Source organism: Callorhinus ursinus, unplaced genomic scaffold, assembly GCF_003265705.2.
Source record: "Callorhinus ursinus isolate GAN/ISIS: 27379988/994484 unplaced genomic scaffold, GSC_fseal_2.0 scaffold9, whole genome shotgun sequence".
Taxonomy (NCBI): domain Eukaryota; kingdom Metazoa; phylum Chordata; class Mammalia; order Carnivora; family Otariidae; genus Callorhinus; species Callorhinus ursinus.
The window spans coordinates 38,630,241-38,655,758 of NW_027397071.1; the positions used below are offsets into that span (position 1 = coordinate 38,630,241).

The 25,518-nt window shown below is 42.0% G+C and overlaps 1 protein-coding gene across 2 annotated transcripts in view; it reads right to left on the reverse strand.

The window, feature by feature from the left end:
- The window catches only part of ST6GALNAC3 (ST6 N-acetylgalactosaminide alpha-2,6-sialyltransferase 3), a 515,010-nt gene extending 497,198 nt beyond the window's left edge, over window positions 1–17,812 (reverse strand). For both annotated transcript variants that reach the window (XM_073896492.1, XM_073896491.1), the window contains exon 1: window positions 17,694–17,812. In XM_073896492.1, the coding sequence (XP_073752593.1) occupies window positions 17,694–17,711 (18 nt within the window). In that variant the 5' untranslated portion in view covers window positions 17,712–17,812. The remainder of the gene's footprint in view (window positions 1–17,693) is intronic.
- Window positions 17,813–25,518: the final 7,706 nt, after the last annotated feature.

Sequence of the window (25,518 nt, forward strand, 5' to 3'; positions counted from 1 at the left end):
TCCTCAGAGACTTTGCCCATTTTCTAATTTGATTGTTTTCCTTTGCTATTGAATTGTGGGAGTTCTTCATATATTTTGGATATTAACCCCTTATGGTTTGCAAATTATTTGCAATTTTTTTTTTTTTTTTTTTTTTTGCCCAGAATATGACCAGTTAGGCAAGGGAATGAGATCAACTTATATACATTTTTAAAAGTTGCTTCTGGCTGCTGTGCCGAGAACAGATTCCAGAATGGTGAGTGAAGAGGAGGCTGTGGGGGGCGGAGATCAGTATGCAGCACAGGTGCCCCAATGTTCACGCCCATCCATCAAGATTCTGTTCAGGTACCCGCTCATCAGTGAAACTAAACTTACTAGGGCTGAATCAAACTGAACAGGTTGAATAAAAGGACTGCCTAAGTGTAAACTAGTTTAAAAGTTCTTCAAATTAAAAAAGGGTTCTTAGGGGCACCTGGAAGGCTCAGTCGGTTAAACACCGGACTCTTGATTTCAGCTCAGGTCATGATCTTGGGGTTGTGAGATCGAGCCCCTCCTGACCTCCCCTGTCCTCCCTGCCTCGCCCCCTCAGGCTCACACACTGGGCATGGAGCCTGCTTAAGATTCTCTTTCTCCCTCTCTCTCCCCCTCCCCCACTAAAAAAAGTATTCTTAGAATTCCTTAATTTTTTAATATTCAGTTTAACTCAGATTAAAATTATTTCTCTAAGCTCCTTCAAAGTACAGTTATGTTTAGTTCATCTCAATAGTCCTATATGATTCCCCTACAGAGGCAGGACAGCAGAGAGTTAAAATAAAAGTGGGGCATTTTGACTCAAATCTGAATTTAATCCCCTGGCTCCACATTCACTTGGGAGAATTACATTAGTCCCCCCATATCCACAGGGGATACATTACAAGACCCGCAATGGATGCCTAGAACCATGGATAGTGCTGAACACATATACTATGTTTTTTTCCTATACATACATACCTATGATAAAGTTTAATTCATAAATTAGGCACAGTAAGAGATCATCAACAATAGCCAGTAACAAAATAGAATAATTATAACAATACACTGTAATAAAATTTATGTACATGTAGTCTCTCTCTCATATCTTCTTGTCCTGTACTCACCCTTCTTGTGATGAGAGGAGATGATAAAATGCCTACATGAGGAGCTGAAGTGAGGTCAATGATGTAGGCACAGTGATGCAGCAGTAGGCTATTATTAACCTTCTGATGATATGTCAGAAGGAGGAGCATCTGCTTCCAGACCACAGTTGACCACGGATAACTGAAACCGTGGAAAGCAACACTGTGGGTAAGGGGAGATTATTGTACTTCACTTCCCTGAACCTGTTTCTTCATCTGTACAATGGGAATACATCTACCATAAACAGATGCTCTAAAGTTTTACCCATGTGATGTAAGATGACTAGTTCAGTGCCTGCCACAGAGTAGATGCTCAATATACAGTAGCTGTGCAAAGTCAGGGTCCCAAGACAGTCACTGCATAATTGATCCACAGGGCAGAACTACACAGCATCCTCCTTCAAAGCAATACTATCAAGTGAATATAAAATCAGCTCTACTAAACAGAGCCTAAAGTCTGCCATGTATCACCTAAATGACTCAAGAGATAATGTCCAAATTTAAGATTCTCTTCATTATACAGAAAGTTGAACAACCCGAACAACTAATAACTTATTCGTATAAAATGCTTAGTTTTATTTTATCATTGGCTCATCACATTTGATAGATAGAACACGAAGCTATGCCATAAAGAAGCACACTTACATCTTTGGTATATTTTAATTTCCAGCATTCTGTTTGAAATTCTGCCTGTGTAATCCTTGTAACAAAATCATAATTGGGACACATAATTTCCAAATACAAAGGACAATAATGAGAGTCAACCTAAGGACTCTTGAGTACTCTAAAAGACAATGAGACAATAGAATGTTCTCTCTGACTCAATACCTCAACTGCATTTAATAACCTGTTTAAAACCCATTTAGTGTTTCCTCATTTCCAGAGGATAAAGTTCGTACTCCTTGGCAGGATCCACATAATCCTTTATGATCTAACCCCATATATATCGTCTCCTCCAGCTCCCAAAACCAGCCCAGTGACACCTTTTTTTTTTAAGATTTATTTATTTAACTGAGAAAGAAAGGGGGGAAGGGTAGTGGGAGAAGGAGAGAGAGAATCTCAAGCAGACTCCCTCCTGAGCACAGAGCCTGACACAGGGCTCCATCCCAGGACACTGAGACCGTGACCTGAGTCAAAACCAAGAGTCAGACACTCAACCAACTGTGCTACTCAGGCGCCCCCACAACTTTCACTATTCCCCAGAATGACCTGCTGCTTCATGCCTCATGCCACCGTACCTTTGCACATGCTTTTTTCTCTTTTTTTGCCAGACATTTAATTCATTCAACCATTCATTTGTTGGATGCACTGTGCTAGATGCTAGATACCTACTGATGAATAAAATAATCATGATCCCTGCCCTTTCAATCTTTGACTGACAAGTAAACAAACAAATACACATGAATTCATATATTAAGAAAGTTCTATGCATACAATTAACAGGGAAGCTTAAAAGGGAATATCAGGAAGAATTATATATATATATTTTTAAAGACTTTATGTATTTGAGAGAGACAGCACGCTCGTGCATGAGAGAGAGCGCACGCATGAGCAGGGGGGAGCGGCAGAGGGAGAGAGAAAAGCAGACTCCCCGCTGACCCGGGAGCCCTACTGGACTCCATCCCAGGACCCTGGGATCATGACCTGAACTGAAGGCAGATGCTTAACCGGCTGAGCCACCCAGCTGCCCAGGAAGAATTATATTTTACTGGCATAATCAACAAAAGACCTGCCTGAGGCAATGCATTTAATAATTTGGGACACAGAAGAGGGGAAAAGATTAGCATCAAAAGGAACCTGGGGACAAAGTTGGAAGGCAGGAGAACTGTAGCCCAAAAGCTCTGAAGCAGAAAGGACCTTGACAAGGTCCAACAACTGGATGGAATGAAAATGAGCAGGGGACTAAGGTATAGGAGACGATTTCTCAAATAAGCAAAAGTGAGATCATGAGCATTGTGAGCCATGGGAAAGAATTTAGATTTTGTTCCAAGTGAAATGGAAAGCCACCAAAAGATTTAGACAGGCAACTGCCATAATTTGATTTACGTTTTAAAGGATCACTCTAGCTGCCCAGTAGAGTTATCCAGGGGGACGGTGATGAATGGGAGAACAGGGAGAACAGTCAAGAGGGAAAACTGCTTGGCACTCCCCACCCAGTCAGAATGATGGCCTTAGGCTCAAATACAAATACCACCTTCACAAAGAAATTAATTCCACATCTGACAACCTAAGTGGGTCTTTCCTAAGTGTGATCTGATTCAAAATTCTTCAAAGGGAAAACAAACACTCAAAAAAATTTTTTAATTCAGTTCCTCTCAAGTCAAAAATCAAGCAATCTTTCTTATCTACATAACCTCCTTTGATGTGGGTTGATTTCATACTGGAATGGATTTCAATAGTCCTAAGTGATTCTCTGCACTAAGAAGTAAGCCATAAAAGTGGCAAAAAACAAACAAAAAAGCCAAAACAAAAAAACAAAAACAACAATTAAAAACAGGGTGTGTGGCCATGTGCATGTTTATTACATACACAGACAACAGAGCCAAAGCGTCTGGGTTTCTCCATAGCCAAAAATAGTTTGGTGACCTTAACCACTCTGTGCCTCAGTTTCCTTACCTGGAAAATAGAGATTAAATGAGTTAGTAAGTGTGAAGGGCTGAAAATAGTGCCCAGGCCTTAGTGCACGATAAATGTTAGCTAATAACAATATTTTTTGGAAAAACAGGTCATAACTTTCAATGTTATGTGATTGTTTAATCTGGTCTCCATTTTATTTAATTCTGATTTTTGTTTGTCATTTCCTGCCTCTACTAAAAAATTTCGGCTAAGTTTCTTATTTTTCTAGTCCCTTATGGTATAATATTAAGTTGTTTATTTGAACTTTTTTTTCCTAATACAAGCATTTATAGCATAAATTTCACACGAACACCTGCCTTTGCTGCATCGCATCCCACAGGTTTTGGAATATTGGCTTTCTTTTATCTTTTGTTTTGAGACATATTTTGATTTGCTGTTTCTTATTTGGCCCATTGCTTGTGCAGTAGTGTGTTGTTTAATATTTACATATTAAATATTAAATATTTACCTTGTAGATTTTCCAAGTTGGTTTTATTGTTGATCTTTAGTTTTGTACCACTATAGCTGGAAAATATATTTGGTATGATTTTAGTCTTCTTAAATTCGTAATATTTCTTATGTCTCTTTTTACGTGATTTAACCAGGGGGTTCTTCTGTGTGTACTTGGAAGAAAATATATATTCTATTTTTCTTGGATGGAATGTTTTATACGTATCTTTTAGAACCATTATTCTGAGGTACGCTTCAAGTAAAAAAATGTTCTTGTTGAAAAAAAACTTTAAAAGAGGGTACTCATTTAAAATAACCTATCAGGGGTGCCTAGGTGGCTCAGTCAGTTAAGCATCCAACTTTTAATCTCAGGGTCATGAGTTCAAGCTGTGTGTTGGGCCCCACAATGGGCATGGAGCCTACTTAAAAAATAAAATAAAATGAAATAAAATAAAATAAAATAAAATAAAGCATAGCAGAGGGGAGATGAGTGGGGGATGGGTAAAACAGGTGAAAGGAACTAAGAATGCACTTATCATGGGCACTGAGTAAGGATATTTAGAACTGCTGAATCGCTCTATTGTACACCCAAAACTAATATAACACTGTTAACTATATTGGAACTAAAATAAAAACTTAATAAAAATTTTTCTTCTAAATAATAGTAAAATAGCTAATAAAAACAATATGGTCACACAAATTCTCTCCTCACTAGCCATGGGGTTGGGCAAAGAAGATGAGTTTTGTCTAAGCCTCAGGGTTCCTCACAAGCAAAACAGATTTGATAATTAAAATATTTTTCTAATAGGATTATTGAACAATAAAGGAAATCACGTGTATGCCTTACAGTACCTACCACAAAGTTTATACTCAATAAATGTTCATTAAAGTTATTATTATTATTATTGTGGGCAAGTTACAAATAGGTTTGTCCACGTATGACTATAGGAAGAGATTCTATTACATATATTTTACTCCATCCAGGCTCCCGGATTCAAATCCTGCCCACCCACACCCCGACCCTGCTTTGTACAATCTTGGGAAGGTTATTCAACCTCCCTAAGCCTCAATTTCTTCATCTAAATGGAAATTTATAACTCATAATCTACCCTATGAGCTTGACTAAATGAGACAATGCAAAAATATAAAGCCCTCAATAAAAACAGTAAGCACTCAGTAAATGTAAGCTATTTTTTCAATTAATATTATCATCCATGCAGACTCACTTTCCCTTAGAAAGGAATTAAATCCTCAGCTTCTCAGGGGCACCTGATTGGCTCAGTGGGTAGAGCATGCAACTCTTGATCTCGGGGTCATGAGTTCAAGCCCCATGTTGGCTGTGGAGTTTCTTAATAAAAAAAGATAAAAATAAATAAATAAAATAAAATTGTTTAAAAAAATAAATAAATCCTCAGCTTCTCTTTCATCTCCATGCCCCCTACCCCTCCTCTCAGGCACTGTACTTGGGTACTCTCTAAGTGCTTGATGATAAACTTCCTCTTCACAAGCCTCTATTTGCTGAAGATAAGAGGGAAAAACAGGTCAAATACAGACCCTTTCACCTACACAAATCTAGAACATACAGTGAACTTCAATTTTTCTAATACAGAAATCTAGGGTGGTGTATGGTTCAGATGTCATTTCTTTAAATAAGGTTTTAATACCAAGGGTCAAACATGGATGAGAGGAAAACAAACCTTACTCTATCAACAAGTTAGAAGTCACAAGCAGAAATCTTGGCTCAGCTTAAGCCATGAACCAGGCTGCTGGGGTTAAACAGCATGACAGAATTAAACAAACATTAAACCAGCTAAGGAACAAAAAATTAAGTGACATAAACCAGAGCAGGACAGAGAGATTTTCTTACTCCCAACTGAAAGAATGAGAGGAAAATAAATAAGGCAGCATGTGAAAGGGGGCAGGTAACTCCTGCTTCTGGGGAATGAATTTTCTCCTAGAAATAGGGAGAAAGAAGGGGCTACAAGGTCGAGAAGGTCAGCAATAAAAGAGCAAACACGAGTAGTTGTAAAGTCAGCCTCCAGGCAGTGTCAAAAGCGTTCGGGATGACATCCCTAAGCTGTCATGAACACCATACTGATGGTTTTATAGCAGGTGTAGAAAGGAGTCACATTTCCCAGGGAATGCCTAATGGAATGGCTTATAACCGGGGACCCTGCTAGAGGGTTTTATCTACTTGATAATAGAGTTCTGTAAGGCTTCCCTTCTATAGAGCTGAGATTATGGTTCTTTACACATTCTAACTAAGGATCCCTATAACAACTGTACTGGGGAGGGGTTCAGAGGCCAGAGATGAAGCTGGGGGCGGGTCAGAAAAATGAGCTGCACAGTGAAGAGCGGCATGGAAACAGAGAGCCAGGAGAAAGTAAAAGGGCACACCTTAGAGATTTATTTTCTTTATGCCAATATGAGCCTATGAGAGATTAAATCAGCAGTTACCAATGCTTTGTGTTACTTATTAACATCCCAAACAAGGCTGTGAATCATCAACATGAACAAAAAAAATGAAAGCTATCATCTTCCGACAGTCTTCATTCTCCCCGTTCCTAATCCTTAAATAATGACTTTTTTAAATATGAGACTGAGTAGAGCCAATGATTAAGATAGTGAACTCTAGCACTAATGCATTACCTTTCATGACCAAAGGCAGTATAACTTGACTACAGAAGCTGTTTTCCTGCACCCCCAGCAGAGAAACAGACCTGGCGGGGGAGGCAGTGCAGGGGCAGAAACAGAGCACAAGAAAGGGTTTGACATAAATCACGGCAGGAACCAAAGTCCTGGTTTATAAACCAGCATAAACTGATTTTGAAACTGAGTTTCCAGAAACAGAGGAGGAGTGCCACCCATGTGGGGGTTCATTTCACCCCCCCCAGCCCCTGACTGTTGGACACAGAGGCACATGTGCTTCAATATTCATGGTGGCCTGAGCCCCACAGCAGCAGAAAGCTTGGGGTTTAACGAGAATAATGAAGGAAGAAATCAAATTTATTACAATGCCGAAAAAGCTTATTAGAACGCACTTGACTTAAATTTCTAAACGGACTTAAATTCTTTTCAGTTTCTGTGGGTCACCGCATGTGTTTGAAGCCTTCCACAGCTCAACAACCATTTGTTGGGTGGGATGTAGGATGTCAGGACAGTGGCCCCGCAGATGGGCCTCATCGGCATCACCTGGGGGCTTGTCACAAATGCACCTTCTTGAGCCCCAAGAAAGACCTACAGAATCATAAACTCTGGGCGTGGGGTTTAGCAATCTCTGGTCAAATAGGCCGTTCAGGGGTCCTGGTGCAGTTCAAGCTGAACAGCACTCGTGGTCAGAGTATCTGTCAGAAGCCACAGACTTGGGGGGCTTTGGAGTCTGAATTCCAACACCACCATCTGGCTTTGGAGAGTTACATCTCCTCCCTAAGCTTTCGTTTCCTCTTCCACATGGAGTGCTTGGCTGCATGCTCAGTAAATCCCTCTGCCCTCCTCAGTGTGGGGCCCCTGGGCGAGAGCTGAAGATCCACGGGAGACCCTGCACCGGCCCTGACCCCAGCTCTTACCGTCTGCTGGAGGAATTTAACAGCCCAGCACAGGGGGTGGCACACTTTATCTGCAAAGGGACAGCAAATTTTTAAGGCTTTGCAGTCCAAATGTCAGCTTCTCAGCTTTGCCATTGTAGCGTGAAAGCACACATAGACACTAGGAAACAAATAAACACCGCTGTGTTCCAGAAAAACTATTTATGGATACTGATATTTGAATCTCATACATTTTCACACCTCATGAACTCTTATTCTGCTTTTGATTTTTTTTTTTCAGCCACTTAACAATGCAAAACCCATCCTTAATCACGGGCCACACAGAGCTATATAGACACAGGCGACAGGAGATTGGGCCCAAGGGCTGTAGTTGGAGGATCCTGGTCTAGCACTCTTGCGTTAGCAAAACTGTTCAGCTATACAAACCCGAGTTCCCCTGTCAGTCCAACAAAAGTAAATAATGCCCATCCTGAAATCTTGTGAGATAATAAATAGCTGCAAAATATCTGGCAGGCTGTCTGCCCGAAAGAAGGCACGTGGCAAAAGGCAGCTACTGCCATTAGTATAATGAGGTGTTCATCGCACGATCCAAGAAGACGAGGTGGAGCAGGGCAGGCCCGCAATGCACAAGTGTAGACCGAACAAGAGCTGTGGGTTTACAAACCAATTTGCGCTAAGCACCACTGGACACACAGCTACTGGCACACTGCTGAAGCTATGGACACACAAACAAGCAGGGGAAAATAAGCAAACTGTACAAAGGAACGCCAATCACCTTACTTCTCTTGACTTAAGACATGCGGTTTACTCTGGATGTCCAGATTGCTGCCATGTGTGGACCGCCTTGCTGGAGCAAAGGAATAGCTCCAATCAAAGTATATACGGTCCGTCTCTGACCTCAAAGCCAACGGGAGCTCACGCTACCACACTGAGACCAAAGCTGCACCCCGCTTGGGAGAATTCACAGCTGCTCCACATCTAGGGCACCAATCGGACTCCATTTTAGGTGAAGTTCCAAGGGCTCAAGAGAGGCTCCAGTGTGTCCCTGGGTCCAGCACTCATGACTTGCTCATCGTTTGCCTCCCTTCGGCTGCCAAAGGTCTGACCAACAGGAGTGCCCTCCCCTTGTGCTCCCCCAGCCGGCAGGCAACCCTTCCCCCGACCCCATTCTACTGCTCTCAATGCCCCCACAGTTAGTGGTCCCTTCCGATGGCGAGGATAAGGACCTGAACAAACGTGCTGTCCTGTCCAGTAACCACCACCCACAATTGGCCGTAGAGACTTTGGAATATGGCTACTGTGACTGGGGAACCACATTTTTAAATTTCATTTTATTTTATTTACATTTAAAAACTAATACTCGATTCAACTCTTGGAAAGCTTTTGAGCATCTTTGGAGCAACTTGAACATGTGAACCTATTTTTTTGACTGTACATTTTATAAAATCTAAATTCCTGATGAAAATTTAGCATCCAAATTGAGATATGCTGTAATGGCAAAATGTACACCGAATTTTGAAGACTTAACAAAAAATATAGAAATATCTCATTGATTTTTATATTGATTACATGTTGAAATGAAAATGTTTGGGATATATTATATAGGAGTCAAAATTTAATTCTTCATAATCTGTATATTCATAACTTCAGTATCATTGATGCCCTATAGTCTTTACAGTTACAGAGGGATTATTAATTTCCTCTATTATATAAAGAATTCGTAATGGGTTAAACAGAATATGTTATTCAAGTAAATTCTGCTTATTTCTTTCGTTTTGCTTTTATGTTTTAACGTGGTTCCTAGAAAACGTAAAATCACGTACGTGAGCTGCATGAGATTTCTACTGGACAGCACTGCAGTAAATAAATGTACTACCATCACGACTCATATTCATCACAAAGCTGGACTCAGATTCGGCGTTGGTTCAGCTCTGACCTCTGCACCCAAAATCCTCTTACCACCCGCACCCTAGAGAACAGCCCTTCTTTCCCGGTTATCATTTCCCCTGCTTGATTAGGCAAAACCTTCACAGAGAGACTTTCACCCCTCTTTAGAGTCCAGTCTACTGGTGGGGCCACCAGGAACAGCAACGGTCAGGGCCAGGAATGGCAGCCCCTGCTCTCTGCAAGGGTGTATCCCACTTGTCCCAAGGACGGGGATCATCCCAAGAACACTGACTTGCTCATTCTAGTCCTTGAAACCTAAGATGAGCTCCAGGTGCACATTCTAATCCCACATCATGACTCATTTCCAATGCAGGACATACACAACTTGCTTCCCAGCCCCTTGTGATCAGAATCTTCTCAGGGCAAGATGCAAAGACAGTTTTCATAACAAACCAAAGAGGTTTTTATTTTTGTGTCCGGTAAAGGCACAGCTAATACATAAACTAAAACAAAACAAAACAAAACAAAAAACATCCTCTGAAATTAGCGAGACGTGCCTTCCAAGAAAGATTTTATGTGTAAGAATTTTCAAATCTGAGTAAACATGAAGGTACAATTGATTGAATGAATGTGGGTATATATTTTTATTTATATATTTACATTGACTATGTATATGCCGAGACACACATTTCTTTTTTACACAAATACTAGAATGACTCAAGTACGAGGACCCCTCTTTCCTGGCCCCCAAGCCATCTCTTTGGGAGTTAACTCCCCCACCCTCCCAAGCACCAGATGTTGTGAGCCCCCACCCCTCCACATCACACAGGAAATGAGAGGAGGCCCGGAGAAGATGGGGTAAGGGGCACAGGGCCTCTCTGAGAATGTTACCTACCCCGAGGCTCCTGTTTATTGAATCTCTGGGATACCCTGGGCCAAGGTCTCTGATGAGGCAAACTTTAAATCAGTTTAAAATCAGAACCAGAGCCTACTCTCAGTCCTTGAGCTGAGGGAAAAGAAAACAATAGTGAAAGCACAGATAATCCCTTCACCTCACTTGGGCCATTTCTATAACCACCTTCTTGCTGAAAACCCTTGACACAGCTGTTAACAAGGAGAGGAATTAAACAATTCGGGGTTTAGCTCCTCTCCCTTTCCTGACTCTGGTGGAGGTGCTAATTGGCAGTAAAATGCATAAAAGGTGTACATCAGAACGGCCGGGGATGGACAAGATCTGGAAAATCCATAAACTGAATAATGAGCCTTTTAATAACCAGGAGCTAACTGCAGCTTTCTGTAATGGGATCCTGGTAGCACTTGTAAATCTACTCTCTCCAATTAGAAAAATGCCTTCCTCCACTTTTCCCAGAAGCCAGGAAACAGAAAAGAACTCCTCCAACTCCCAGCCCTCAGGCACAAGTGTCTGTTAAATTTTCACAAACAGATAGAAATTTTCCTCCTGGGGAGGAGATTTCATAATTTTTCCCCGTCATCGACTGGAAAGCTTAATAGGCTCCCTCTGCTTTCCTCAAATCTAAACCCTTCTTTAAAGCCCACCAGTTCCCAAGACAGGTTTCCTCGACTCAAGCTGTTATCTAACTATTAATAATACTAATAATAGTTTTGCCATATGTGTACGGTGCATTCTGCTTTGAAGACTGCCTTTGCAAGCATTAACTCTTTGGGACACCAACACCGCCCCAGAGGGGATCCAGGCTGGGGAGCCTGAAGTTTATACGATTTGTGAGTCTCTTTAAGAAAAATGAATATAAAATTATGAATACAAAAATCCAGGGCCTCTTCCCAGAGCCGTGGAGGGGCCCTGAAGCCTGGCCCAAGGGGAAATCCAACTCTGTACGACCCCCTTCTCCTTCACTCTCCCCCACCAAAGGGACCCGTGGGTTTCTCAGGCTAGGGGGAGAGGTCACGTGATTTGCGCAGGCTCAAAGGGCTATTCCGTGTTGGAGGCAGAATTAGAACTTTCTTACCTCCCCAGTCTCTGTGGCCCCTCTATTTCCCCTAGTTCCTCAGTCACAAAGGAAACTCTGAAGAAGGAACAGAGAAAGACAACACAGCTAAAAGTGATCCCGACCAGGCGGGTGTTGGGAAGCTGTCTAGACTGAGTGCTGCCTGGGTAGAAGAGGGTGAAATAAACACAAGTCCCCACAAACATTCACTTAAATTGGCGCTGAAGGCAAAAGACACACTACATAACCACACAGAGCCAGGTGAATTCCATCTTCACCACTTACTAACCACAGGGCCTGGGACAAGCTACTCAGCTTCTCCGAACTTCAGCGTCTTCATTATAATACGAGTTTGCACGAGATGATGTCTATAAAGCACTCAGCACAGGCCCAAGCCTTACCACTCTAGGTGTTCAAGAGCAACTATTATCGTTGCCGTTGTTCTCAGTTCATCCAAAGAGCACTGCTTCTCCACAAGAAACTCCTTCCCCAAATTGTGCAATTGGAAGTTGCAAAAGCATTCTGTTCAGTCACCTTAAGACTGAAAATGAGCCAGGACCCCAGCCGACATGTCGGCATCCCCTGCACAGCAGAAAGAAACGTCGTAGCAGATTTATTAGACCAAGTGCCTTGTCTGTTCCACTTGCTGGGGTGATCTTAGAGTTTCAGATTTATAATCTGTGTATCTATGAAGTCTCCGTGGTTTTCCAGACTCAGCGAAGCCAGACTGTTTTCAAACACTTTGAGACCTCATAGGATGAGAACCACAAATTGGGATGGTGGGTGTTGGGTTTTTTGTTTTTGTTTTTACTTTTGCTTTTTTGTTTGTTTCCGTTAACCTGGAGAACCAAAATGATCATAACAAAAGATAAGCCGTTCCTGCACTGCCTTGTCTCCTCCTTCCAGTCCAGTGCCCCTTTCCCCTTCCCTCCAGATTTCAAATTAGCTCCAGATTTTATAGGAAACAGAGTAACAGATGCACCAGAAACAAAACGAGAAGGAATTTAAGGAGCAAAATGATTAATAAGCTCTAACCTGCTTCCTATATGTTAGAGTGAAAAACCCATGCTATATCCATGAAGAATTCATCTGTTTACAAAAGAGGACAGGTTAGGCCCATGTCTAGAAATGGCATCTCAAAAAACAAAAAAACGAATACATTAATGCATTTAGGCACTCAACAAATATTTAGGTAACACTTCAGTGAGAGCCAAGCAGGTTCTTAATGGATACCAAGTTGAATAAGACAAGGCTTTTACTGTCCCCAAGACTCATTTGGGCAGCCACCCATATCTCTGTCCATATACTCCCGCACCCTTAGCAGTATTCACTCATCGTGCTCAGCAAACACTAGCTAATCGACCTACTGAAGGCCCCTGCCCTCGATGAGTTCCCAGACAGAAGAGTCGGGAAGGCAAACAGCGAACTGACAGTACAGGGTAATAGCTGCTGCTACAAGATGAGAACTAAGAACACGGGAGCACGGGGAAGACTGCTAAAGCACAGGAAGGCTTCACCGTCCATGGGACACTGACCTAGGAGCTGAAAGATGAGTACAGCTTTTGTCGCTGGAGGAAAAGTGATAGCGGAGGGAATTTCCTGCAGAGAAAACAGCATGCCAACAGCAACGGATTGTTAATGATTATCTAGGCCTTATGATACGTCAGGTTCTGTTCTACAGAATTAGCTCATCTATTCCCCATAACTTGAAGTAGGCACTATTTTTGTTCCAATTCCACAGTTGAAGAAGCAGAGGCTGATGGATTTTACTGCTGAAGCAGGTCGCCAAGCTTAACGGCCAAGGCTGTTAATCCCACTGCTGTACCACAATGACACGGAGCCACGAGCAAGTGCCACATCTACAGACCTGGGATGAGTATAGGTAAGTGTCCGGGTGAGGGACATGGGTGAGGGAGCAGCAGGGGGTGAGGTCAGGCACGTGTGCAGGGGCAAGATGGTGAGGGAATGTGAACCCCAGTTGGGTTCATCTCCCAGGGGCTGGGGGGCCAGATCAAGCATTCAAGCCTATAAATGGCTTGATCAGTACTGCACTTTAGCACAATACCATGAGGGTGATGTGGAGGACGGGCAAGATCTGGGGGAGGCTGAAGAAAGGGAGGCTACTTCAAAAGACAGAGCAAACACTAGGCCCTGAGCGAGGCAGAGAGAGGAAGAATGGAGAGTAATAGGCAGATTTGAGAGATGTTTCTAGATATAATTGATGCAATATGGTGAAGAATTAAGTCTGGGGCAGGGGGAAGAAAAGTAGAGGAGAAGACACCAAGTTCATAACTTGGTATCACCAGTCATCCAATTTCCCATCCATCTAAGTAAATATTATACGGGGATGGGTGAATGGGAGGGAAGAAAGCAGTGGCTTAGTCATGCACCTGTCGTGTTGTCTAACTGCTTTGTGCTCATAGGTCTCCTCAACCTGGCAAAACCGTGATCTTTGCTAAGGCAGAAATGACTCATAAGTGTCTTGTGTCTACATGTCCACTCAGTGATCCCTTTAGTGCTGGATACAAAGGCAACTGAATACAATTCATCAAATACTGCTAAATATCAAAAGTGCACCAGATACTGTGCTCAAAAACATACCTGCCAACTAAAGGTAGAACTCATAAAAGAAAACACAAACAAGTTTTATTACAGGAAAGTTTTAAATATCTATAATGTACAGAAGAAGGAAAACAAATGACTAACATAAATGTAAAAGTTTTGCTTCACTAGCCATCAAATAAATACAAATGAGATATCTTTCTCGTCTATCAAAATTTCCAAGACTTTTAAAACACTCCTTGGAAAAAGACTGGTCCTTGCCTTAATTATTCACAACAGCACAGCCACCCAGGAGGGCTGCCTAACCAGGAGCATAGCAAGAAAGGATCCTAAGACTCAGACTCATTTTTACTAAACTATAACTAGCCTATGCTTTCTAATGTGCAGATATTCTCACTGAGGAACGCATGATCATCCCCATTTCAGAAACCAGAGCAATGAAACCAAGAAACTTGCTTGTGGTTATACAATTAGTAAGTGGTGGAGCCCTAATTAAAACCCACATAGTTCTGGCTTCAAAGCCCAGGCGATGTGGAGTGAGTATGTATTTCACAATTAAATGATTATTGAGGTACTAATCATCATTCTGTTATGAGAGCCAGCTCTGTGCAGGGGCAGAATGGGCCTTCCCCATACACAGTACCTCGAGGGGACAGCTGTATGTGCTGCAAAAGACCTTCCCTGGCTGCCAGGGCATGGGCTTCTCCTCTTAGCTACTCAGAGATCCCCACTTTTAGGGTCACTACTGTGTAGGCCGTAAGGATATCTTAATCAACCTCTATCTCAGTTTTCTCATATATAAAAATGGAAAATAAAATCAACCTCAAAAATCTGTTAAGAAAATTAGTTTTCACCCCCAGAGTAAAGTTGACATGGCCTCAAAAGTTATCTTCCAAAAACACTAGCTCCACGCTAGTAAATCTGATGCAGTGTTCAAAACCTAGCTCCAATACGGTACATGGAAAGCCTGTCTTGACTATCAGTAGGAGGGTTCACTGCTCTCTCCCTCAGTGCTGTAGTATGCCTTCCACAGGTCTGTTACTCTTCACATTGCAACATAAACGTTCATTTACTTTCCATCCCCTTTCCTATACTGTAAGCCACCTGAGAACCAAGTCAATGGTTCATACATCTTGTAATGCCAACGCCAAGCCCAGGGCTGGCATGTAGCAGAAAATGTTTTGTTTTAAAAAAAAGTCCATCATTTTACCTTCATAAAATCCTGCCAGAGAATTATTATAATTTTCTGCATTCTAAAATGAGCGAGCTGCCGTGACTGTCTAAAATCATATACAGGAGGTCGGGCTTGCACTGAATCCAGGTCTCCAGACTCTCCACTCCACCATGTGTGGACTTTCAAAGACCAGAAGGGGAAAAGGCCTACCACAGGCCATCGAGACCATCACTGCACAAAGGTACTTTGTTTCTTAAATGTGGTAAGGATTCTGAATGGTATCAGGACATCTTAGAAAGTGGTCACCTGGGAAAGTACAGAGAACAGCATTAAAGTATAAGAAAAGCTGGCAGATCTGGGTCTAAGCCCACGCTCACTTTGACCTTAACCCTGCTGCCTTGGGCAAATCTCTTAAACTGAGGAGCCTTGGCTTCCTCATCTGTAAAATGGGGTTTTAAACAATGTTACCTTGCAGGGTCTGATGTAAGAATGAGAGTTATATTTATATGAAATAGGCAGAGGATATATTAAGGATTTCTTAAACTGTAGTTATCATTACAATGTCAGGAAAAAAGTGGCACATATTAATGCCTATGCCACAGAGCAGTTTTCATCCCCTATCTTACTTTATTCTCACAGCAGCCTGTGGGGTAGATGCTATTACCTTGATCTTACATTGAGGAAATTGTGACTCAGAGACATTTAAGTAATTTGTCCAAGGCCACACAGGTGGCAACGGGCAGAACCTGCATTCAGACCAAGGTCTTTCTGAATCCAAACCTCTTTGAAGTTTACCTGTCTGCATCCCAGATGAATTTCACTGAAGGAAAGATAAGGAGGACTCAGATGTGCCCCCAAATGTCTGAGGTCAATGTGAGGTGCTTGAAAAGATAGTCTGGATCAGATTCATGTATAGCTTGGGGTATGAGTTAAAAATGTTTGGAACATATGCAAGATAAGGCAGGGAGAAACCCAAAGAAGATGGCCAATGATAAATGTCATCCTCCTCAATTTCTCTTTCAGCTAATAATATAATAAATAGTAAAGAATGACTCATACTCTTATTTCAGTCCTTACACTAAGAGTCTCCAAGTTAAAAATCCCCTACTGTAATACCGATGTGTTACGTATTTCCTCTTGATCTTGCTACCATTTGTTATGTCCCAGAAAATGTTCCAAAACCAAAGAGAGGAAGTTCAGAAAAGTCAGAGGAAATATCTGACCTCCTTTACTCTAAGGAAAAAAAAACCAACACTACTCCTAGGTTAGTCTCTTATTTGTATCATTAATACCAAGGCATGGTATAAGATGACACAGCTAACTAGTATAACAACAGAGAAACAAGTGCTATTTCACAATAAACAACAACGAAAATCTTTTCCTCGTGTTTTCCTCTATCACACACAGCTCCCCCAACCTTGGAACAAACAGGCCTTTGCATTCTCCAGTCAAGGCCCAGGAAACCTTTAGGCCCTGAACGTTTATGATTCAGGCCGTCAGGAGTCAGGCAGGTTAGTCGCGAGGAGAGACAGGAGTGAGAAAAATGAAAACAAAAAACAAATAAAACACCTCTCCCTGCTGAATGAGAAGTTCTCAAGTGAGGCACTGACCCCACGTCCTTCCACCTGACACCACAAAGCTGTAAACCCAGAACGATGCTTGGTCCAGGCTAAGAAACCAAACTTGGAGAAAGAAAACTCAACAAAGAAGGGGTGGTCCAGCGGACTCTAATATGGAGTAAAATCACTGGGTCTGTTCAAATTTATGTGCTTAAGGAGGGTCACAGATTCTCTGCTAATAAAAACATCCTTCTGTGAACTTTTCCAAAGTTAGGTTAATGGCACATAAAGCCAGCAGATCTCACGGAAAACTCATTCCTAAGGGACTACCTGTAAACTCAGAAGTTTCTGTCTTCACGAGATCAAATGTTCAATAGAACCCCCCCCTGCTCACTCTCACCCCCAGTCGAAGTGCTATATCCTCTACCACCAGTAACCCATGCCGACTCTTCTCCATTCTCCTTGGCCCCTGAAAGGCCTCAGGCAACGGAGCCGCGGGACCCGCGGGAGCACCCCTCCCCTCCCTGCCATCCCCATTATTCGGCACACAGCCCTACTCTTCCCTGGAGCCAACAGTCTGCAGCTCCTTCAATGCAGGCGCGAGCAGGCAGGAATGGTGGGAAGAGAAGCTGTGCCAGCTGCATGTTTCAGAATCTCCCTCCATATGCATTTGCCAAAGGAACAAAAAGAAAATCAATGCCAGGAAAAGACAACTGAGATGAGGATGCGGTGGGACCGCGGCTGACTCCTTGCAAGGGGCTGGCCAACCACGCGTCCGAGCCACAGATCCCAGTCGTTACCTTCAGGATGCAGGCCATGGCGCTCCGCCGGCCCTTCTGCCACCAAGCAGCGGGTGCGCCTGGGTCAGGGGCAGTCCCGGCGACAGGCTGGAGGCTGGTACCGCTGCTGGACCGCTCCAGCCCACATTCCCGCAGATCCAAATAAGGGGACCGCCGTGCGAGCTGCGCGGGCACAGGCCCCGCCCCCCCGCGCCGCGGCCCCGCCCCCGTGCCCGTCCACTGGCTAGCGGCCCCCGAGGCCCCGCCCCCGGATTACGTGCCGTCCCGGTCTCCCGCGGCTGCCCCTGGAAGCTTGCTACTTTTTCTTTTCTCTGCCTCTCCCTCTCTTCTTCCCCACCGCCCGCCCCTCAATAAACGTTCTGTGGTTCAACGTATACGAAATCTGCTCGGCAACAGGCAGGGATCTGGGTCCTGCTGGGGAGAGAAAGCGGCCTTTCTTCTCCTCGATTCGGTCTCCTCTAGCAGATCAGAGAACCCCTTGCAGACATTTCACAGTTTTTTAAAAAAAGTTAAGTGGGTTTGGAATCACTCTTCTACAGGCTTTGGGCGCATCAAAGGATTCTTCAAAAGTAGCAGATGAAATTCTCTCTGGGCTGTTTAACGATAGAGCCTGCGCTCCGCTTAAAACTGCTGTGATGAGCTCATCTAAAATTAATTAATTCGCCACTAGTAAGGGAGCACAAACACCTATCAAAAGATGCCAGGAAACTCATGCTGTATGTTTTGTGTGTAGGTACGCATACACAGACATGTATGCATTGCTTTCTTGCTTTCAGCTTGTGCGTTTATAAAAAAGGTGTGTATACATAAAAATACAGTAAATAGAATATATATGAAGATTTAATATATTCTCATATATATACATTGATTATATATGTATATAAATTATGTTTGTGCCCACAAGCACAGGACTTTGTTCTTCCCCCGCTACAAGTTTAGAATTTGAATGAACTTTGTTGCAACTTAAGTAACAAGGTTAAATCTAAACTTTCCTGTAAGGCTTGTAAATCCAGAAAGGCCATTCTTCACCATCCAACCTGAAGTTTCTGGTGATAAAACAAAGGGTGATAGAGCAGCTTTAAGAGGCAGGCAGCCTGGAAGAAGATATGTTTTGGGTCCTTTCCACCCCTCTTTAGCAGCCCTTTTGGAGTGAAAATCAACAAGGAAAGCCCAATTCCCAAGCGAGGAACTGGCTAAGAGAAACAGAGTTATTTCTCTGAGGAAAGTGACATCACACACATAGCAGAGGAAGGGAGAGAGAGAGCATTCTGTATATATACACAGATTTCCACCACTTGGTCTGTCAGAGAAATCTTAAAACCAGGCCCAAAATATTTACCCAAAAGAGCTTTCACTTGCTAGAAGCCCTGTCTGGTGTGCCTACATGGAGTCAGGAAAAGCACTGTGGGCTGCTGGTGGCTGTGACGTCATGAGATTGGCTCACAAACCACAAGGCAGAAACCAGACTTTCAAGGGATTTGGTGTTTTCTTGGTGAGAACATTCAGAATCCTGAGAGAACAGGAGGAACCACAGGAAAAGTGCTGCAAACACTGAGAGTGGATGGACTACCTGTTCCCAGGGCAAGTCCCTCTTTGCAGTCTCCCTAAGGGACCACTCCCTGCTCTCCCGCTCCTTCCTCCAGCCCGTCTGTGTGCTTCAGAGATCTGCGATATTTTCAGTAAGAACTCTCTGATCAGTAAGTTCAGTAAGAGTATCCTCTATTTGGTTGATCAGGATTGCATATTTTTTTATGACTGTATATTTTAAACCACTGCTTTAGCTCATGATCTTTAGTAAACCAGAAAAAACTCAGTATTTTATTCATTTATGAATTCAACAAACATTTACTGAGCTGCTACTAGAAGATAAACCTTCTTTGAGCTACCACTAACTGGAAGGGGAAAAAAAAACTTTATTGAGGTACTGCAGGACCCGTCAGGAATGAGAGAATGATTTTCATGGTCTCTAACATCATCTCAAATTCAGTCAAGTGGGAAAAATAAGAGATACATGATAATATAACATGGTAAGGTCCTTAACCAAAGTAGAAGCAAAGCTCTAAGGAAAGAGAGATGGAGCCTGGCAGGGTGGCAGGTGAGAGGGGCAAGGGTGGGCAGAGCACATCATTCTCTCTCCAGGAATTCTGCAGGTCTGGGTGACAACACAGCTGACTCTAGTGAGCAACCTTGCTGCGCATTTCCTTAGTGGGTGACCTTGTTCAAGTTTCTTAACCTCTCTTTAACCTTTATTTTACGTAGTAGTATTTATCCTTGTGAGAATTAAATGAGATGATGCTTGTAAGTCCACTCACCTCAATTCCTGGCACTACGAACACTCTCAAAATGGTAGCTCTTTATCGGGAGCGGGGGGGGGGGTGGATTTTTTGACTAAAGATAGCTTGTAGGAGAGGATGAATAGGGCGATTGCCATTCACCTTGAATGTCTCAGAAAGATACACATTGATGAGGCAAACACTTAGCATCTTGTGACTTGGGTATAGCCAAGTGAAGGCATAATGAGGACTTTGCCAGCTCCATCAAGTCTCGGTATGGCCTTCTCAATTAAACTATCACTCACCCATACCCATACTTCCCAAAATGTTGTTTTTTTATCGACATCCACAGTTATGCCTAAACAGAGATAGGAATTAAGGCAATTTATAACAACCTAAAAACAAACTCAGTAGATTCTACAATAAATCTGCACTGAAGTTTTATAAATCTGGGCAGAAGTTTTACAAAACAATAACAATCACTGTCTCAGATGGACAGCAATTGGATGGGAAAAAGCATTGGATGGAAATAAAAACACGTTCTGAACCTACTAGGGAACGAAGGTGTGGCCAGATTTGTAGGAAGATGAGGGAGGGTATGGCCAGGATCTTTTTTTTTTTTTTTTTTTTTTTTTTTTTACAACTTGCCAAACTACAAGAATAGCTTAGTCTAGGGCGCCTGGGTGGTTCAGATGGTTAAGCGTCTGCCTTCGGCTCAGGTCATGATCCCAGGGTCCTGGGATCAAGTCCCACATCGGGCTCCCTGCTTCCCTGCTCCTTGGGAACCTGCTTCTCTCTCTCTCTCTCTCTCTCTCTCTCTCTGTCTTTCATGAATAAATAAATAAAATCTTTAAAAAATAATAGCTTAGTCTAGCCCATGGATGTAGCACAATTTTCCAAGTCTCAAGTTACGTGACTTAAGCCAAAAACCTATTTCCAAAGATGACAGACTGGATGCACCTTGCAATTATATACAATAACCCATTTGATCCTTACGACATTGATATGGATGTTGTCATCCCCAGCTGGTCAGTGGGAGAACAGGGATTTGAATTTGGGTAGTTTTGACTTTCAGGTCTGCCATCTTAACTGCTACACTCAGCTGCCCAGTATGTTAGGAGCCAGTCTCTCAGCACCATTCAGATTTAGTCTCTTCTCTTAAGTTTAGTAGTCAGAAAACCTAGGGTAAGTATGTATTCCCCCTAAGATACATACTAGGATACAAAACCTAGGGCAAGTATGTAAATATGTAGAAGATAGACATTCTCTGTCTGAGTGTACAGGATAGGTACACTCACTTTGTATCTATCAGCCCTCAGCCCCTGGGTCCTTTAACAAAGACACTGTACATCCCATCCAGATCTCCCATACATCCAAGCTGTTAACACCTTCTGCCCATGAAAACTACCTCCCACCAAAGACTCTCATTATTGTATCTCACCTACAAAATGGAGCCTGCCATATAGCAACCTACCTGCCCTCTCTTCCCCTCATGGCAAGATCGTTGGGGGCTGGTCTTATGGCGACCTGGGTCTCCCTAAGGCCCTTCTTGGCTCCAATTGGTCCGTCTTCCCTCTCCTCACAGGCCTTTCACCAATGAGATCTCAACGTGCTTTAAGGCTGAGATCTCATGATTTATGACCAGTCACGGGCTAAAAGGTCCTATTTAAATTCAGTTTTGCTTCATTGTAAACAGCCCCATTATGAAGTAATTCTCAGAGTTATACAGTTTCCTGATAGAAATTGAATTAAAATGAAGACTCCCATAACTTTTCCAATTTCATCTTGCACACATATTAATTTAATATATTTATATTCAACACAGAGTCATTTATCAAGGTTTTAATTGGATCTCAATTTTTCCCATCTAAAGATCTTAAATGAATTCCAGATATCATAAAACTCTTCTTGTCATCCACTACATAAATTATGCTTCCATAGGAGAGTGTGACTGGAAGATCCATTATACAATGTTATGGGAAAGTCATTTTTTTTTTTTTTTTTACATTCTGAGCCAGAATAGGAAATGTTTTTTTTTTTTCTAGAAACCATTGCACTATTACAGTGCAATGACCTAAGAACTTTTTCATATCCTAAAGCACATGCCTATCCTGTCAGTGTCCATGTGCTTGTCTATATTGATATCTGTGTCCAAGTATGTCTATGAATGGGCCCTTTTAGATATATATTTTTGGGAATATATTGACATGTGGGTTAAGCTTCATTTCCCTCCATTTTGAATAGCAGATCATTCTAAAATGTCATCCATTTTACATTCCCAAGACTTGAACTTACTGCTTTTTTAAAGCTTTACACAATTCTAACCCAGAATTCATCATTATCCCTGACTATACTCGTATTTATCTGGGATGAACTCCAAAACAAGTTATGAATGCTTTAGGACTGCATTTTTAAAATACTATATATTTTCTCCTTCTCCCTTAATGTTCCCTCTCAACTTCATCTCAGTTCTACTCTCCCTATTGGAAGTTCTTATCTTTTCTCCATTTTTTTTTTCAAATGAACCAAAAAGGGGAAAAAAAAATCTGTTTCTCATTAAGAAAAAATCTGAAATTGATGTTCTTTAATGTTCTAGGTTTTGACCAGATTTGTTTTTCTCTAAACAATTCCCCCCTAAGATCTTTTAAAAATATAATCAATTGAAAGTAAATATGGCCGGAAGCACTGGCAGGTAGTTGGAATTTGATTTGTATTGGATTTCTCTAAGGCCATTGAAGGCTCCATTATTAATTGAGTCCAATATTTCTTAACCACGTTTCTCAGAGTTTGTTTTCTTTTTATTGGGAGGTTCTTCCCATGTGTATTTCTGTACGCTCTTCTTAGATTTCACCTCTTCGTGAGGGCTGATGACATACTGTCGTATAATATTAGAGTGGAAATCTAGTATTTGAAATGCATCCATGGTGGATCTGATGGGAACACCCACAGGACGGGGTCTCACAGTTGGCCTCCTTCTGCAGTTCGTTTTGCCTGAACCATTTTTTCTCTAATGATTTGGCTCTCACAAACCCTCTGGAAAGAGCTAGGATTTATTTTTTGCGAATTCCTTGTGTTAACACAAACCCTTCAGTTTTTCTGTAGCTATGTCTGGCTATTGGAGGAAAGGTGGGAGAAGAGCAACGCCCTGCAATCCAAAGAAGAATGATGCAAGGAGAGATCATCTACATGTACTCTTGGAGAAGTCCCCAGACACAAGGTGTTGTTTTGTGTCCAACACTGTCAAAGTCTGTGAGAGCTGCTCACAGCACACCACTGTGAAGTTAGGAGGGACAACCCGAGAGAGTCAAGGGCCACATCCCATACAGAAAAGCCCTTTCTTCTTTTCAAGAGCAACAAGTAGAGGGCGCCTGGGTGGTTCAGTCAGTTGGGCGTCTGCCTTCGGCTCAGATCATGATCCTGGGAGACCCAGGGTGGACCCCACATCAGGATTCCTGCTCAACAGGAAGTCTGCCTCACCCTGCTTGTGCTCTCTCTCTTCTCCCTCTCTCTCTCTCCCTCTCTTAAATAAATAAAAATCTTAAAAAAAAAAACAAGTAGAAAGCAACAGAGCACTTAGGAACCTAAAAAATTTTGTTCATTTGTTGATTTAACAAACATTTGCAAGCTCAGGTGATATGTTTAGGAAACAGAGAGTGTGGCTTCCTCCTATAAGCAAAACCTTCAGTGGTTCCTCTTTATCTCCACAGCTTGGTTTATTACAGGCCAGCCAACATCTCTTTCCACCATTATTGCCTAGTAGTTTCTGACCCCAGGATTCAGCAAACTTTGTCAGTAAAGATCTAGACAGTGAATGTTTCAGATTTTGTGGGCCATTAAGTGTCTGTTTTAACTCCTCAACTCTGCCATCCTAGCACAAAAACAGCCAAACATATCAACAAATAGAGAGTGGTTGTGTGCCAATAACATTTATTTATGGACGCTGACATTTAAATTTCATATAATTTTCAGTGTTATGAAATATCATTCTTTGTTTTTCTCAACATCTAAAAATGCACAATCTATTATTGGTTCTGAAGGTGTACCAAAACAGTCTGGAGGTCAGATTTGGCCCAACGGTAGTTGATTGGTATTTTGCCAATCAGTCTTCATCTTTGCCCTCTTCATTGAGCCATATTTCATCCTTCAGGCCTGGATCAAATCCCATTTGGTCCTTGATGTCTTTTCGGACCACCCTAGTCTAGTGCAGTTTCCCCTATTTGAATTCCAGCAGTTACCATTTGCAAAATTCTTTGGCAATTCATCACATCCTACCTGATGGCATTCCTTCTAGCATTAACGTGTCCTATTACCTAAATCTTTATTTTGCCTTTTATTTTTGGCCTTACTTCTCAAATAGATCACAAGCTTCCTGGCTTTTTCTTTTCTTCGCATCCTGCACCACTCTGTGCCCCAAGCCAAGAAGTACAGCAACTCTGAAGAGATAACTAAGAACACCAGGTGAGAAGCAACCACAAATTTATAAAATTGAAAATCACATTGTTCTACCATTTTGGACACCACTCAAAGATTTTGAGAAGAGAATTTTGGATGTATTATTAATTCCTTCACCACATATGATATTCTCAGATCATCTCATATTTCCTTTATAAGGAATGTATCAGATTATTTTAGTGATTTGCTTTTTTGGTTTTTTAATCAACGGGGTGGTTACTTGATTTAGATGGATTTTGCAGACCATGTTTAATGAAAAGAGTGGCCTGTAATTACCCCTGTGGGTGTTCTCAGTTGATTAGGAAATCAGTGATGCTTTTCTTTTAAGGGGAAGCAGCCTTATTTCCATCATGATTTTTAAAAATCACTCTATACAGTATTTTTTAATCAGTCACATTGCATTATGTTTATCCAATATTTATTCTCATTAAAAATGACTCGCTGACTTAGGCTGTGATTTTTTCAGTCCATTCCACTTTATTTTGTCTTTATTTTCATTTAATGAAATGAATAGGATCTTATAAATAAATCCATTTTGCCTAATAGATGAAGAGATATGGGTTTTCAAAGGTATCAAATATTTAAATAGCTGAATGTGCAGTTTTTACTGATACCTCTCTAATTAAGAAATAGTAAGAAGTTACACACTACATAATGGCATATTCCAAATAGGATTAATCTTCTCTTCCAAGTGGTGAGTGCAGCAGTATTTAGGACAAGCATCACACGATTTGGACACCAGAAAAATGCCACTTCCTTCATCTTTCAACAGCTTACATTTTAAATGAGTTACTCACCGCTTTCTCCATTTTTGAATGGCGAATAAAGTTTTGCCATTTAAAAATGGATGAAAAATAGTAAGCCACCTCTCTCTTGATAAATTAGCTTCTCTATATTTTCATTTTTTATAGATTTTATTTATTTATTTGAGAGAGAGAGTGCACATGCCCTCGTGTGCATGGCAAGCGGGAGTAGGGGGCAGAAAAAGAGGGACAAGCAGACTCCCCACTGAGTGCGGAGCCTGAGGCTTGACCCAGAAGCCCAAGATCACAACCAGAGCCAAAATCAAGTGGGCGCTCGACTGACTGAGCCACCCAGGT